The sequence below is a fragment of the Melozone crissalis genome, unplaced genomic scaffold (assembly GCF_028551555.1).
Source record: "Melozone crissalis strain CALT ecotype California unplaced genomic scaffold, PUWL_Pcris_2 ptg000014l_1, whole genome shotgun sequence".
Classification (NCBI taxonomy): domain Eukaryota; kingdom Metazoa; phylum Chordata; class Aves; order Passeriformes; family Passerellidae; genus Melozone; species Melozone crissalis.
The window spans coordinates 785,901-802,624 of NW_026535792.1; the positions used below are offsets into that span (position 1 = coordinate 785,901).

The following is a 16,724-nucleotide window of genomic DNA, read 5'->3' on the forward strand; positions in this document are numbered from 1 at the left end:
GGCCGGGCCGGGCAGCGGCGGGGCCGGGCCGGGCAGCGCCGGGGCCCCGCGGGGAGCGGCCGGAGGAGGGACCGGCCCTTATAAATGGCGCCCAAGCAGGACCCCAAGCCCAAGTTCCAGGAGGGTGAGTGCGGGCAGGGCTCGGGGCCGCGGCGCGGGCGGGCCGGGGCTGCCGCGGATCGCGGGCCGCGCCCGGCGCGGGGGGCTCGGCTCCGGCCCCGGGGCTCGGGATCCGCTCCCCGCGCTCCCGGCTCAGCCCCCGGCAGGTGCCGATAGGTGGGAAAGATGGGTTCCTGCAGGCTTTGTCTGCTCCCGACCCTTCTCTTTCCTCCCGGGAACACGCGGGCCCTTCCCACCCCGTTATTCTAAATATGCTTCGTTTTCCTGCGCGGATGTTCCTTGGCATTAAAGCTGCTGAAATCCCTCTGGTTTGTCGGGGGGTTTGTTGTAATGCGTTTGAAAAATGATTATTTATTGTCCCCCGGAAGGGAGCCCCGTGCAGGAGGATTCATGGAGGCAGCGCTGGATTCCAGCACAGCTGGAATCCACATCTGCCGCAGAGCACCGGGCTTTGGGTGAATGGGGATGATCGGGCTTTTCAGGAGGCTTATTCTGTGTTTATTTTGATTTTTATGTAATGGTTGCGGTTGAGAGCAATGCAGGTAGGATAAATAACAATAGCAATGCAGCGTAAGATGGATGCCCCATCCCTGGAATGTCCCAGGCCAGGTTGGATGGGCTTGGGGCACCTGGGACAGTGGAAGGTGTCCCTGCCCTGGCAGGGGTGGGAAGGGATGAACTTTGGTGTAAGGAACAGGGTGTGCATCCAGGGAACAGCCCTTGTTGAGGCAGCAGGAGCCTGGGTTATCATGGAGACAAAGAGCCCTTTCTGCAAATCATCCGTGTGCTTTTTAAAAATGAATGTTCCTCAGTAACCGTGGGCATCTCTCCTGGAAAACACTGCACAGCCCTGAGGCAGGGGTGTGTCTGCCACCCGCACTGTGACAATGAGGGTGGTAATGTCACCTCTGATTGTCAGCCCCGTCTGTAGGGACATTTTAAATAAATTAAAGTACTGCCTGTGTGATGTATCAGTTGGGCACTTCCGGGAGAGCTCTTCTGAGCCTTTCTCTTTGTTGAGACACGGAAGCATTTCACAGCTCTGCAGCTCGTTTCCCAAAACCGGGAGGCACTGCAGCCTCCAGCAGGAGATGTGTGCCCTCAGATATCCTGTGTTATGTACCCTGCAAATCCCGCAGTGGAACCACGCAAGGAGGCTTGGCCAGGAGCAGATAAAGCCAGGCTAAAGGGCAATTTCATCCTGCTCCAAACCTGCTGCCCTGTCCCACAGGCTGGGTGGGGAAGCAGCATGGGGGTTTCCCTTCCTGACTCCCCAAGCTGGGAATGCCACGTGTTGCCCTTCCTGCAGGAAAGGACACGGGTGGCAGTGCCTTTGAGGTGTCAGGAGCTTCAGGTGCAGAGGTGGGATGTTAGGGGAGTGCCCTGGATCAGAAACCCCGCAGAGGGGCAGCTCTGCCTGCCTGTGGCTGAGCCCAGACTGCTGTGGGGGCTGCAGCCCGACCTGAGCCTGGGCAGGAGATCTGGGCACGCCAGGGAGGGGCAGGGATGTGGGGTTTGCTGCCAGGTTTGTGGGGTTTGCTGCCAAAGGCCCCAGCACTATTGCTTTGTGTGTGTGCAGCTGCTCCTGGGATCCTCAGGGATCTCTGCTCTGGGCTCCAAACGATCTCAGCTCTGATCCCTTTGGTGGGACAGAGAATTTGCTTCTGCAGTCAGTTCCTGCCTCGGAGCCCTCCCTGGCTGCCCTGTGCTGTTGCTGGTGGCAGGGCTGTGGGCATGGCCCTCTGAGCTGTCTCTGTGCTTCCCTTGCAGGTGAGCGAGTGCTTTGTTTCCATGGACCTCTCCTTTATGAAGCCAAGGTGGGTGTGTGTGGCTGCTGCTGCTGCCCAGGAAAACAAGGACATGTTTCTGTCTGCTGTGCCTCTAGGTGGGACCGAGGGCTGCAACTAAAATTAACAAAAACCTGCCTGAAATCAATGTCAGGCCCTGGGGCTCCATTCCAGAACAATTTCAGGAAGCCCAGTGGCGCGGTGCAGCTATTCTGGGAAGCTCCCAGAGGCTGTTGGAACATCCCAGAACACTGCAAATATCCCAGAACACTTTGTGCCTGCAGGATTTGGTGCCTGAGCTGCTCAGGGGGAGAGGGCTGAGTGCAGCCCATGGTCTTCCTCAGTGCCCAGGAGGGGCTGCACTGCAGTGACAGTGGAAGTGGCAGCCCCAGTTCTGCTTCCCAGTTCTGGCTCTTTAACCACAGGAGCCTGCACTGCAGATTTGTGCCCCTGCTGCCTCAGTGTCTGAGTGCTCCCACTCCCTCTGGAAGGGAAGGGAAAGGGCTCTTGGAGCTGTGTGGGTTGGAAGGTGTGCAGAAGTTCCTGGGGTGCCTCAGACAGGGATTTCAATCCTTCAGGATTTGGTGTCAGTGCGTGTTAACGCAGGGAGGCAGGAGAAACAATTTCTCTCTTCAGGACAAAGAGCTGTAATGCTAAAATCCCACCCAGAGCACTGAGAGGGTTTGGGCTGCTGCAAACCATTCCCACCTTAGGGCTCCTGCTCTGCTCCTTGCTGCCTCTGGAACAGGAGGGTGAGGTTGTGGGAACGTGGGACCATTCCCACCTTTTGTTGGGAGCTGTTGTGCCGGTGCTGCAGACAGGAGGGTGATGGAGGCTCCTGGTTTTGAGGAAATGACCGTGTGCCACTCAGCCTGAGCTGAGAGCAGCTGTGCTTGCCCTCCTTTCCCAGAGTGGAGTGGGTGCTGCAGGGCAGGCTGTGCCAGCTGGGTGCCGAGGGGATCTCCCAGCTCACAAGTGGCTTGTGGCTGCCTCTTTGTACTGAGTGCATCCTTCTGAGTTCCTGCGCTGGCACAATGAGCTTGAAGTTTCGTTTTGAAAAGGTTTGGCTTGTTTATTTTAAGGGTTTAATTTTAAAAGCTGCTTTGTCAGTATTAATGAATAACAACCTTGGCTTTCTTCCTGCTCCTTTGATCTGTTTTTCTCCCGTGGTTCTCAGTCCAGCAGTTGTTTTGTTCCTGACCACATCCTTGGTGTGCCACAGCAAGGTGGTCAGAGCAGCTCTTTGTGAGGGCTCGTGGCAAACAGGAGCTGTTTGTGCATCTCTGCCATGCAGAGTTGAAGGAGATTCACTTCAGGCCCTTCCAACGCCCAGCAGGGAAAATGTTTTGCTGCAGAACTGTATTTGAGTCATCTTTTGCTTGGTGCTCAGCCCTTTATTCACCAAAACAAGCAGAGGCAGGCACAGGCTGTGTGTGGCTGGGTTAGCTCCAGGCTGTCAGAACAGGCACTGCTGCAGCAGAGCAGGAGAACCTTAGTCCTGGCTGGGTTTAAGTTCCGTGTGTGGCGTTTTGCAGCCGTTTCCTGGAACGGGAGGTTCCTCTCTGGCAATATTTTGTAGCTGAAGTGGGTACAGCACAGTGTGGTCTTGGGAAAATGTTGTATAGCCAAAGGTTCTGCCCTCTCAAACACGTGGAGGTGGCTCTGCGTGCCAGGCAAATACCAAATGTAATTTTGGGAGCGGTTTTTACTTCAGTGCAGGAAAAGCCCCTTTTACAGAGACTCAGATCTGGAGCCCTGCGGGTTTTACGGCAGCCTCATTCTGTCACTGTCAGGGGGCAGTGGCAGCTGAATCTCAGCACCTCCAGAACAGGACTTGAACTTCCTGGAGGAAGTGTTGAGTTGGTGGATTTGATTTGTGCAGCCAAGAAGTTCAGGGGCAGGGAGAACTGCAAGCTAAAGCAGCAAAATTCCCTGAGCTCCCCCTGTTTTCCCTGGGACTGACTGACCTTTCTTCTCTGTTCCAGTGTGTAAAGGTTGCCATAAAGGACAAGCAAGTGAAATACTTTATCCACTACAGTGGTTGGAATAAAAAGTAAGTAGCGCATGGAATAAAAGCAGGATTTCTCTTTCCTTTCCTGGGAGATGCTTTGTCTGAGTGTGGGCTGGGTGCAGCAGCCCTGCCATGTCCCTGCAGCTGGCAGATCCTCTGGGACTGACCAGAGTGATTTAACACCTGAGCTGCTGATTTAATACCTGATTTATGGAACACAGAGAGAACGTTGCCAAACTGGCCATTTCCTGCAGAGCTGTCAGAGGCTGCTGGGAATGCTCTGGGGCATTCTGGTTGGTCAGGGTGGGAAACACTGGAGTTCCTCCCTGGCAGAAGCCTCTGCTATGAAAACTTCCTGGTTATGCCTTGGGAGGAAGGGCAGCTCCTGCTGAGGTGGGGCAGAACCACTGAGATCCCCTGCCTCTTACCCCAGTGTTCAGGGGATTTTGGAGCACAGCTTGCTGAGGGCTGGCTTAGCAGCAGGTGCAGCCTGTGTTCCAGCTCCAGCCTCTGAGATTAGAGTAAACCTACAGATGCTTTTTCCTCCTGCAAAACTGGCAGGGTTCCAGGTGGGAGATGGCTGAGGGCTACAGGCACCTCTGTGGGATAAGTGTTGAGCCCATTAGAGGTGAAAGCTTCCATGAGGTTGTTATTTTGATGTATTTTTCTCTCTTTTTTTGAGTTGCTTTCTGCCCCTCAGGTTGAATTTAGGAAATGGAGGTTTTTTCCTAGGTGATTAAAAACCTCAGCTCTCCAGACCCAGAAGTCTCAGAGGGCAGTTTCCTGTTTGGTTTGGTTTGATTTCAGTGCTGAGGACTCTTAGTCACAGCAGTCTTGATCTCTGTGATGTGACTAAAAGCTGAAGCTCGTGTTTTAGATGTGACTTTTAATTGCATCCGCCCTCCCTGCTGCCAGAGGGCCAGGGGATGGCCCAGTGTAAACACGGCACTTACAGGGGCACAATCACTGTGTGCTGGCTCCTCTTAATGAGGCAGCATCAGTGTGGCCCTTCCTTCCCTCGTTTGTGCCACGGAGGGGCAGAGCTGCTGTCCTGATCCCGCTTTTCTCGCTTGTGCTGTTTGAGTTTTCATTTTTGCCTTCAAGCTCCAATTAAGGACATTAAAAGTGGCGTTGCTGCGAGAGCCAGGGCAGCAGAGCCTTCATCTGCAGCTGTCAGGGCTGGCTTGGAATTCTTTTGCCAGTATCCAGAGTCAGGATAGCACAGAGCTCTGTCACCGTGGGGCACAGAGGTGTCACCTGGGCGCACAGCACATCTGGAGGGTCCCTTGCAGTTGGACAGGCAGGAGTGGGATAAGTGCTTGCACAGCTGAGCACAGCACTGCCCGAACCCCAGAGGCGTTGGGCACAGCTGGAGCTGTCTCTCTGCAGTCTGCAGGTGCTGCCCTTGCCTTCTCTCCACCCTCTGAGCTCCTGCTGCTCCTGCAGGAGCTGTCTCTCTGCAGTCTGCAGGTGCTGCCCTTGCCTTCTCTCCACCCTCTGAGCTCCTGCTGCTCCTGCAGCAGTATCGGTTTGGCCACGTGCTGCTCCAAGAGTGGCAGCTGCTGAAAGCTGGCACAGAACTCTTCATCAAGAGCTTTAACTGATGTGCTTTGGGATACCTCGGCCACTTCTAATGTGTTTTGTTTGAGATAAGTTGTCAGATTGCTCAGCTGAGGCGCTCTGTGTTGAAGTGGAATTCCTGCTGTAATGGCAATTTCCCCAACACCTGTTCTCTTAAATCGTTCAGATTCTGCAAATATTCATGCCATCTTGGTTCCCTTCACAGACAGAAATCAGAGCTCTTCTCCTTACAGTAAGATCCTATTGCTGAATTTGTTAACCTATGAAATGTTGGAATAGATAAAGGAAACTTTCTCAGTAATATACTGTGGCTACAGATACCCCATATTTTTGTAAGCATATTTTTTTCCCCTGTGATGCTTCCTTTGAATTAAAGACTGTTCTCTCCCTCCTCATTTGCCCATCTCTCAGGTTTGGGAAGCTGGAAATGCCAGAGGGTTGCACTTCCCTGGATAAATCATTCCAGCTCCAGTCAGTGGGGAACGTTTGGTGACTTTGGCCTTGAGCTGTGCCAGTCCATGACTTGACACAAAGCAGAGTTTAGTCCCAAATTCTGTGAAGCTTTTAATTGACTGTTGTGTGTAGAAAGCAATCACAGGAGGGCTTTGAGTGATGATTTATTTCTCTTTGGGTTTTTTCCAGCTGGGATGAATGGGTTCCAGAAAGCAGAGTGCTCAAATACGTGGATACCAACCTGCAGAAACAAAAAGAACTCCAGAAGGCCAACCAGTGAGTAGTGGGGAAGGAGGCATTGTCAGGGAATGTTTGTTCAAGAGCTTCCATCCACAGTTATCAGGGGAAGCTACTGACTTTCAAACCAAAACCAAAGAAGCTTCTTTTTCCACCAAAATCTTATTTCTGAATACGCTCTGTTTAAAGGGAACAGTATGCAGAGGGGAAGATGAGAGGAGCTGCTCCAGGCAAGAAGACTTCTGGTCTGCAGCAGAAGAATGTTGAAGTGTAAGATTCTTTTTATTTAAAAATAAAAAACCCACCCCCAACCCTGCCCAAAACACCTCCCAGACTTTGGCTCATCAGTTTTAGTGGCTCTGCAGCTCAACTCCATCTCTTGTGGCACAGCCTGTGCAAAGGCACTTTAATGGCACCAAAAAGGCCTTTGTTAAAGTATTTCATTTAAAATGCCTTTTAGGTGGTGCACAGTTAATGTTGAATTGAGGTGCTGAGCAGACACTCTGCATTTTTTGCAGTCTATTGTTGGTGGCCTGACACTCAAAAAGTGGTGATTCCTCATAAGCCCTGTGTATCTCAGTAAAATCAGTTTCTCTGTAGAATTTCCCAGCTCTTCCAAGCACTTTGGAATAAAATCCTCACAATGCCTTGCCTTCTGCCATGGTGCAGCTGTCAAAACTGCATTTAAAGAGCTTTTCTTTGGCTGGTTTTGACAAAACTAAACCAATAAATACGCAATTAAAAATGGGTCTGCATGTTAAGAAACCAGAAGCAAGCTCAGGCATCTACTAGAAAAACTTAATTTGAGCTGTGACTGTCAGATTTCCTTCACTCCCTCCTTTTGGTGATTCAGGAGAGATTTTGTGGTAGGTTTGCAGACAATCAGTCCAGCTCTGCTCATTTGTCATCTTCAGTTTGGGCAGGGTTTCATTTAATGATGAACGTGGCCCTTGCTAATGGGCTGTTTTGAATCCCTGACTTCATTTGTGATCCCGGCTGTCACAAGGAAGCTGCTGAAACGCCACCAGTTCTTCAGAGGTGGATTTGGCAGCAGCCTCAGGCTGCAGGGCTCACTCAGGGGCAGGGTTGGCGTGGAATGTGAGTCATGGCTTTGAGGAGTGCAGCACAGCTGGGGACAGGGAGTTGGGGTTTGCTGTGGATCCGGGGGCAGTTTCACTTTGGGACGGGCCAAAACCTGGCCAGGGCTGGCTGTAGCTGGCTCCTGGTCTGGGGAAGGGGGAATCAGTGGATCTGCTGGGTGCTCCCCTGTGCCCAGGTGCTGAGCTCCAGCTGAGTCCTGCCAGCTCAGGAGCAGCCTGCACAGGAACCACTCACTCACTGCTGTCCTCACCTGGGGTCAGACAAAACCCAGCCCAACTCTGTAGGCAGCTGATAACGATAAGTGTCATTAAAACCTAATTAAAACAGGTCTGAATGATGACCAGCACTGATTTGGCTGCTGAAGGGGCTGTTGCAGCTGGGTGTCTCCCATGTGAGTGGTGGGAGGGAGCTGATGGTGGGTGTGAGTTTGACTCAGCTCTGAGTGTGTGTTGATTGCACTGCAGGGTAATGCTTCCCAAAATACTCTTCCAAAATCCAGCCTTGGGGTTGTCCCCTTGTACATCAGAGCTCATTGCAGACACACGAAGTACTGGTGGTGGGGAGGGGAGAAACTGTTCTAAAAGGGTGACACTGTCCTCCTCTGTGAGCCACCTTTTGTGGCACTCCTGGAGGATCTGAGGGAAAGGTGGTTTATATTAATACATTAATATATTAATTTATTAATACATCTGAGATGTATTCCCCTGCTAAGCAGGCAGTGGTGGCACTGGTGCAAGCAGAGCGTGTCCCAGCAGTGCTCAGTGTGGTGAGCTGCAGGAGGGCTGTGTGGGGCTGCCCACGAGCTGTGTGTGCCCTGTCCCCAGGTTTTTCCGACGGGATGGAGCCCACACCGTGTGCTGCCTGGAGACCCCGGCCATCTCCACACGGTGAGTGAGGCCTGGGGCAGCTGCCACGCAGGGCTGCCAGCCCGGGGCCACCTCCTGCTTCTCCCCTGGCTGCTGGGCAGGCCCTGGGAGCCCTCAGCTGTCCTGGGGCCCAGCTTTCCTCTCTCCTGGGTTCTTCCCTGCTTTTGTTGTTGGGTTCTGGGCAGGCCCTGGGAGCCCTCAGCTGTCCTGGGGCCCACCTTTACTCTCCCCGGGCTCTTTCCTGGTTTCTTTGTTGCTTTCTGGGCAGGCCCTGGGAGCCCTCAGTTCCCCTGGGTTCTCTTCTGGGTTTTGGGCAGGCCCTGGGAGGCTCCCCTGAGTGCTAGACAGGCCCTGGGAGCCCTCAGCTGTCCTGGGGCTCACCTTTCCTCTCCCCTGGGTTCTTTCCTGGTTTCTTTGTTGGGTTCTGGGCAGGCCCTTGGAGCCCTCAGCTCCCCTGGGTTCTAGACAGGCCCTGGCTTCCCCACTGTGTTCCCCCTGGGTTCTGGACAGGCCCTTGGAGCCCTCAGCTCCCCTGGGTTCTCCCCTGGGTTCTGGGCAGGCCCTGGGCTCTCCCCTGCGTTCTGGGCAGGCCCTGGGGGCCCGTGGCTGTCCTGGGCTGCTTTGGCAGCCAGCAGGGCCCTGTTTGGGGCTGTTGAAAGCCCATCTGCAGCTCCTCTGCCCTGCACTTTGTGGTGGGGCTGGGTGCAGTGGGAGGACACTCCCTGTGCCCATCTGACTCCAGGCTTTCAGCCCTGGATGCTTCTAGAGCCTGCAGCTCCTGGAAAGCAGCACCGAGGAGTTTTCAGGGGCCTGGGGAAGGGAGAGCTCAGAGCCTGCTCCTTGTGCTGTGCCTTTGTCTGAGTCTGTTCAGGGTAACTGTTCTGCAAACTGCAGCAACTGGTTCCAAAAGCTGTGAAGCAATCTGTGATCAGATAGAAATATGTATGAAGTGCAGCTTTGGGTTTGAAATAATTGCTCATCTTCTGGTAACTGGAAGCTGTAGCAGAAAAAAATGTGTAGTTAAAGCAGGCTGCCTGTGCAACACCTTCTGACTCTGTTAAATGTAGCTCTGCTGAATCTCAGCTTCCAAAAGTTTATTCTACATTTCATGGGCCTAAAAATCAGGAAACAGAGTTAATGGGTGCTTGAAAAATAAGAAAGGTAACCAAGTGTTCTGGAGGGAAGATATGGCACTGAGTAACAAATTAGGGAATAAGATCTGGTTGTAAATGACCTAAATGGAGTTTTTAAAGACTCTGCTTCTGTTCTAATGGTTAACCTGATTTTTATCTTGTGAATTAATCCTGGGAAAGGCTCCCTGTTCCTCCCTGTTGGCTTTGGGTTTGGAAGAAAATCCTTTCTCTTCAATGCACCAGCCCACTGTTGGTGACTTATTGCTCCCTCTGAGGGATGAGCTTTATCCTGCCCACAGTTTCAGCCTCATTTCAGCTGCTTTGCCTTTAAACAAACCCTTTATTCTCCCTATCTCCAGCCCTTCCTCAGAGCTCTGCCTGTTTCCTGGCCCTGATAAACCCAGTCCAGAGCCTGAAAACAAGAGTCATTGAGGGAGTGCTGAATTTCTGAGGGATCAGTGTTGGCCTGGTAGAGTTTTATCCACCCAGTGCCCAGTTTCTGAGCAGTGGATCCAGGCTGCTCCTGGCAAGGAGCAAACTGAGAATAAATCATGGTACTCCAGTTAAAACTTGCTGAAAATGGGTAGTAAATAGACAAAGTGCTCCTGCATCTTCCCTCTGCTGCTGCACTGGTAAAGCTGGAGGTTTTTTCAGTCTTTTACTGGAAGTTAATTCAGTTTAGTGAGATTTTTCTGGGAATTCCCAGCACTTCTGTCTCCTTGTGCCATATTCTGTCCGAAATAAAACAGCCACAAACCTCACGTAGTCCTCCAAGAGCACTTGGGAAGGACAAAACTTTCCAAAACCAGTGAATTCTAACCTGTTCCATGAGGAATCTCGTGGTACCATAGCTCTGAAGCCAAGTTGTAGCTTGTGTTTCCTCTGTGTGTCCTTAGCTAAATACTGCCCAGGCCCCTGAGGATTGCTCCCAGTGCTTGAAACATTTTTTGGCTTTCTGCTGTGGCTTCCTTAAGTACCACTCTCTTGCCATGTGCACTAATTTGTGTTCTTCTTGCAGGAAAACAAAAAAGAACAAGCAGAAAAGTAAGTGTGTTTTATTTTGCATCTGAGTGGGTCTCTAGTGAAGGGTTTGTAGCTGAAATAACACCTGCAGCCTGCCCCAGTAATTCCCTGTCATCTTGTGCTGTCCCTCCTGGGCTCCTGGGGCTCTCCCTGCTCAGGAAGGGGAAGGTTCACACTTTTCTGCTTGGTACAAAATGTACTTGTTCCAGTCTGTCAGGATTTTGGGCTCTTGCAATTGCGAAGCTGATCTGCTGAAATAATTTCCCAACTCCAACTTAGGTTTTCTTAATGAGATGGAGACATGACACAGCTGCAGAGCTGAGCTGCTGGGTCCAAAAATTCTCCCCCAAAACATGACAGACTGGTGTGCTTCTAGTGCAGAAACCTCCCTCAGATAAGTGCCAGTGCAGCAGTTTAAACTGGCACAAACGTGGGACTCCCACAACAGAAGTAACATTTAAAACAACAACAAGAAAACCCCAACAGGAGCAAAGGTGACCTGAGAAAAATCTGAGCCTTACTTTGAAATCCTTGCCCTAAATGTTGCCTGCTGTTTTCTGTGCTGCTGTGTGTGCTGTGCACAGCTCCAGGCATTGGGGAGGGGAGCAGCACCAGTGAGACTCCCCAGCCTCCCAGGAAGAAGAGGGCTCGGGTGGATCCAACTGTTGAAAGTGTGAGTATTTTCCATTCCCTCCCAGGGATTTTGGGTGGAAAACAGAAGGGTGCTGTGCTCCCAATTAGTACCTGAGAGTAATTAGTCTGGCTTGGCTGTTCTCAGGAGGAGACGTTTATGAACAGAGTTGAAGTGAAGGTGAAGATCCCTGAGGAGCTGAAGCCATGGCTGGTGGATGACTGGGACTTGATCACCAGGCAGAAACAGGTACCTGTGAAAATCCTGCCCAGCTCTGGGGGACACCTTCCACTTTCCCAGGCTGCCCAGCTTGGTTGGGTTTTTAAATGCCCAATTAAACCCTTGGAGTAAGAGTAATTCTTTCCTAACCTGTATCATCTTAACCTGCTGATTTCATCCTAGACTTGTCCTGGTGAGAAGGGGTTTCAGTTCAGCTTCCAGGTACAAATGTCTGCAAGAATGAGACAAACTTGTATTCTATTTTGCGTTTGTAGCTCTTCTACCTCCCTGCCAAGAAGAACGTGGACTCCATTTTAGAGGATTATGCAAACTACAAAAAATCCCGAGGAAATACTGATAACAAGTGAGTAGTGCTCACTGCCAGCCCTAAACACGTCCTTGGCTCTTGTTGTTGGACTTGGATTCCATGGAAAATGGAGTAAGGCTGTGAAACCTGACCCAGCCCCATGTCCAATGCCCTGTTCCAAGCCCAGGGTGATAGTGGTGCTCAGAAATCCTGAGGGAGTAATTCCAAACTGCACATCTGCTTTCTGGATGTGAGTTCTGCTTCCCCACTTGCCCCAAGCCTTTTCCTGAAGGAAGCTGATGAAACTTCCCAGAGAAGCCATGTGGGGTGAGCTCAGAGCCCCAGGGCTCCCTCACAGAGCCAGGGGCCAGGGAGGTGCACGAGGATTTGTAAATACTCAGATGGGCAAAGCCAATTATTGTTTGTAATTACCCAACAATCAGCCCTGAGCAAAACAAGGTGTGTTTACTCTGCAGGAGGCTTTCCTGTTTGAAAGGGAGAACAGAAAGGGAAGTAATTTTCTTCCATTCAAGAGGAAGCAGGTTATTGACTTGTCAGGGTGTTTTAACCTGCTCTGATGTAATTGTCCTGATGCCTGTTCTAAATTTGTTCCAGGGCGGGGTGAGGGCTGTGCTCCTCTGTCACTGCCAGGTCCTGTACAGGCAGGGTGAGGTTGGAGGCCTGCAGGAATCTGGCAGGAGAAGCTTGAGAGGAAGGGAGCAGGTGCCTGAAATACCAGGGGACTGTCCCCCTGCTCAGTGTAATTAATTCAGTATTGTCCCTTGAACATGGTGTGAGCTGGGATGAGCTTTGGGTGACAGAGAAAGCTGCTGAATGTCCCCAGTGCTGCCTGTGCCTTCAGAAGGCCATCTCTGCTGCTCTTGGTTTGCCTACATCCTGGCTCTGTTCAGAACAGCCCATTTTCCAGGGAGGTCTGGGATTGCATCCCTCCCTGTAGCTGTAGATTTTGAGGTCTCCAGACAAATTTCCTTGCAAGATGTGAAAGACCATCCCGATTTTGGTGGTCTCCCCAAGCCAAGCCTCGCCCTGGAGCAGTCCCTGTTCCTTGGAGCAGGCCTTGCAGAGCTCTGTGTCCCCAGGGAGTACGCTGTCAACGAGGTGGTGGCTGGCATCAAGGAGTATTTCAATGTCATGCTGGGCACCCAGCTGCTGTACAAGTTCGAGAGGCCCCAGTACGCCGAGATCCTGGCGGATCACCCCGACGCCCCCATGTCCCAGGTGTACGGGGCCCCACACCTCCTGAGGCTCTTTGGTGAGTGCCACCTGGGCAGGGGGGGTGGACAGCACTGGGAGGGGGTCAAGTGCTTGTTTCCCCCTCTGGAGCCTGTGGCAGGCAGCTCTGAAGGGGGGGGTCACTCCCTATCCGTGTACCCAAAAGGCTCAGAGCCATTGCGCGGTTTGAGATGGAAATGAATTTTTAAAGTCTGGTTGGTTTGGGTGAAATTGTGTATATTGGAATAGATTCCTGGGCTGCTTTCCTGGGCTGCTGTAAGGCTGTGGGCTCACACAGTGACTTGAAGCAGTGTTTGTGACAAGTGTCCTTGCCTTGGGCAGTGCGGATCGGAGCCATGCTGGCCTACACGCCCCTGGATGAGAAGAGTCTGGCTTTGCTCTTGAACTACTTGCATGACTTCTTAAAGTGAGTACTTGTGAGGTCTTCCAGCAAGAAAGAGAGAGGTCAGGGAGCTCAGGCTGCTGTGAGGCTGCCCCTTCTCGGTGAATTGTTGTGTAACTGGGGCCTGTGTGTGGGATCTTCCCCACGGCTGCAGTGAAGCCTCTCAGACTCCACTTCTCTGGTTCTGTTAATCTGCACTCCTACCCTGTCCCATCTGCTCCTTGTTGCAAAATAAATGCTTCAACATTTATTTATAGCTGCTAAAGAAAGCAGATGATAATTCCAGCAAGCTATTAAATTACACAACAGTTACTCAACAACAATTGAGCAAATGTTTAAAAAGTGATGAACTTTAGGAATGTTATTTCTGGGACAGACTGTCACCAGAGCTTTAGTGTGCTATGGTTCCCTGTAGCCGTGGGATGTTCAGGAGGAAAACATCCTATAATAATAAAGCACTTCAGTGTGAAATGAGGTGAGCTTTAAGGTCCCTTCCAACCCAAATCATTCCGTGATTCTGTGATTAGGAGTTATTGGAAGCTGAAAGAAAAGCCTCAGTATATTCAGGACAGCTCTGCAGCAGGGCTTGACAGGAATCAGCCTGTTGGCCAGGGAAAACCTGCCCAGGGATAGCCCTGGTCCTTTGGGGCAGTCTGGGGTAAATGCAGGTGCTGGAGAGCTCTGGCTGTGAGGTAGAAATGTGAACCCAGTGAGCAGAAATCCTGAACCCATCCCATGAGAATTAATGGCACACAACCTTTACCTTTGGCCATTCCTTGTTTTGCCATCCTTCACTCAGCCCTTGAGGTCCCTGTTTGTGCAGACAGAGCTTCCTGGTGTCCTGTTCTGTTCCTCCTCCTTTGAGCAGAGCAGTACCAGATCGATTCTTGGTACAGCAGCTGCCTGAACCTCAAATACCACCAGCTCCATCCTGTTCATCCTGAGCTGCCAGAGCTCACCTGGAGCCAGAGGTGCTTGGCAGCTGGTTTGGAATGGATTTTTTGGCTGAGATTCTCAAACCCTGTTGTGTGTCTGGGCATTCACTGAACCACAGAGGATCTGGGCAAGCAGCAATGCGATGTTTTTGTTGTTTTTGTAGATATTTAGCGAAGAACTCCTCTGCGTTGTTCAGTGCCAGTGACTACGAGGTGGCCCCTCCGGAGTACCACCGGAAAGCGGTGTAACCCACGGAGCGAGGCTTGGATCCTGCACCGTGCCCACTCCTGCATCCTGTCCTTCACCTCCCCGTCACACAGCTCCTGTAAACATAGAGTGGTTCAAGTTGTGCGTGTGAAGTGCAGCTGCCACGTGAGTCCGGAGGATTCCTTGTTCTGCCCTGGAATCTCTTGTCCCACGGTGGGAGCTCCGTGGCGTTTCTGGCTCGGTGTGTGCATCGCTGGGATGTAAAGGAATGTGTTCTGGTGTGTCATTGTCTGGACTCAGTGCTCGTAGGGCTGCTCTCCCCAGAGGCTCAGCCTCACTAACCTGCTTTATTCCATAGTAATGACAGACCACGAGGGCTGTGTCACCTGTCTCGGTGCTATTCACTGTCTCACTCACCCCAGTGACTTTTTGGTGTTGAAAGTTCAATGTTTGGTTCATAAATGTCTGCTTTTCATGGGGTAGTTGAAGGACTGTGACTTTTTTTTATATTCTAATGATAGGAAAATGCATTCTCATCTCGTAGTGTTTGGAAATGTTGGTCTTTGGCAGAGCTGTTTTACAGATCTGCAAATAAACTTTTTTAATTTCAAATGTGGTTTCTGGTGTTTGTGTTTGCATCGGTCTCTGCCGTGTGAGTGTCCTGGCCAGGCTGAGCAAGGGAATGAGGGGTTTGGATCTCTTAAAGCCATTGCATGACTTGGCTCTGAGTAGCTGCTCTTTGCAGGCAAAACACCAGGTTTTAATCAGAGATGTTACTGCAGGAAGCCACAGTGGCCAGGGAGCTGGGACCCATGCTGTGCCAGGGCTGCTCTGGGTGGGACTGAGGGGCAGGAGGGTCCCAGCCGTGTCCCCAGCATGGGGGTGAGGATGGGCTGGGCTGCCCGGGCTCAGGGATGTGAGCACATTCCCTGGATGGGAGCCCAGCAGGGTCGTGTCCCACCCTGCTGCCCTCCTGTGCTGAGCACAGCCCCGGTGGTGCTGGGGAGGGGACGGTCCGTTGGATAAGGAGCTGTTTGAAAAAGCAGCAGGATCTGCTGTTCCGTGGAAAAAGGACGAGATTGAGCAATGGGGTGAGGGGAAGTTGCCATGGGAACTGAGGCAGGGCTGGGAGCAGCTGTGGCCCTTCCGAGGCGGTTCCTGCTCGGAATTCTGGTCAGGGCAGGCCGGGAGTAGGGAAAGGGGCACTGTGGGTTCCCTGCCCAGCGCCCAGCGCCAGGCTGGGCTGGAGCCATGTGGGAAGGTGGGTGCTCCTCTGCTCCTGGTGCTGCTCCAATCACTGCCCGCTCGCCTCAGCCTTGTTAATTGGCCACTTCTCATTATTTATCCTGGCCATTACCCGGAGGCAGGATCATGTTCCAGTCTGAACAATGGATTTATCCTTTGCCAACCACCCCAAGAGTGAAAATGGCCTTTTGCTGTCAGTGCTCATGCTCACAGAACAGGGTTTGTACCAAGGCCTGTTGGGATCTTCTGGTCATTCTGTTTTATGGCAAGGTCCCTGGGCTCCTGCTGGCAAACCAGGGTTCCCAGGCAGAGTTCACCTGGTGCTGTGTTGTCCCTCTGAGCTGGGAGCCTCTGCTCCCTCCAGCTATCCTGGAAAGGGTGAGCTCTTCCAGGCTGGCCTGAGGCAGGAATTGTTGGCTTTCTTGGTGCCCTTGGCCCCCATGGAGGCTGGGTGTGGTTCCTCAGACAGGGCTGTACCCCCTGGAGAAGCTGAGGAGTTTGTAGGGCAGGAAACGAGATCTTTGCAAGGATGGACTGCTGGAGGCCAAGCCCCGTGCCCAGGAAGGGAGGCCATTGGAAATGGAGTCCCTGGCACAGCACGATGTGACAGAGCCTGGGGCAGCTCAGCTGGCCAAGCTCCCTGCTGGAAGAGGTGCTTTTACACATGGGACATGATTGTTTGAGGAGTGGTGGGGAGCAGTGAGGAGCTGTCCCTGTTGGGGTGACCCTGGCGGGAGGGCAGGGCCGTGCTGTGCCGTTCCTGATGTCCCAGCCGTGCTGTTCCCAGTGTTTGGGCTGTGCCTCCTGCCCCACGCTGTGTCCCTCTTTCCTTCCTTTGCCCCGATGTGAGGGTGGTTTCCTGTGCTGTGGGTGCGGAGGGCTGGGTCCCTCCTCGCCTCCTTTCCTGCTGCCCTTTCGAGCCTGGCCGGCGCAGCAGCGCCTGTGCCAGATGCAATCCCAGTGCTGCTCCATCCCTGCCCTGCTGCCTCGGGACAGCCAGGAGAGGAGAGGGGGAGCAGAGCGATCCCAGTGCTGCTCCATCCCTGCCCTGCTGCCCTGGCACAGCCAGGAGAGGAGAGGAGAGGGGGAGAAGAGTGATCCCAAAACTGCTGCGTCCCTGCCCTGCTGCCTTGGGACCGCCAGGAGAGGGGGAGCAGAGTGATCCCAACACTGCTCCATCCCTGCCCTGCTGCCCTGGCACAGCCAGGAGAGGAGAGGGGGAGCAGAGAGA

The 16,724-nt window shown here is 52.6% G+C and overlaps 1 protein-coding gene across 1 annotated transcript; it reads left to right on the forward strand.

Moving 5' to 3' along the window:
- Positions 1-20: 20 nt before the first annotated feature.
- Positions 21-14,860, forward strand: MORF4L1 (mortality factor 4 like 1). Its single transcript, XM_054272959.1, has 13 exons — positions 21-124; positions 1,891-1,937; positions 3,893-3,960; positions 6,142-6,228; positions 6,379-6,459; positions 8,115-8,177; positions 10,308-10,333; positions 10,897-10,985; positions 11,091-11,192; positions 11,438-11,526; positions 12,570-12,742; positions 13,045-13,129; positions 14,205-14,860. Exons 1-13 carry the CDS (start codon positions 85-87, stop codon positions 14,287-14,289), a joined length of 1,035 nt encoding a protein of 344 aa, XP_054128934.1. The 5' UTR covers positions 21-84; the 3' UTR covers positions 14,290-14,860.
- The last annotated feature ends 1,864 nt before the right edge of the window (positions 14,861-16,724 follow it).

Bases quoted from the DNA above. Each gene is read 5' to 3' on its own strand.
- MORF4L1 (XM_054272959.1), top strand. From the start codon at position 85: ATGGCGCCCAAGCAGGACCCCAAGCCCAAGTTCCAGGAGG. The intron at 3,961-6,141 runs GTAAGTAGCGCA...GGTTTTTTCCAG, and splicing joins TACAGTGGTTGGAATAAAAA to CTGGGATGAATGGGTTCCAG. The intron at 10,986-11,090 runs GTGAGTATTTTC...GGCTGTTCTCAG, and splicing joins TGGATCCAACTGTTGAAAGT to GAGGAGACGTTTATGAACAG.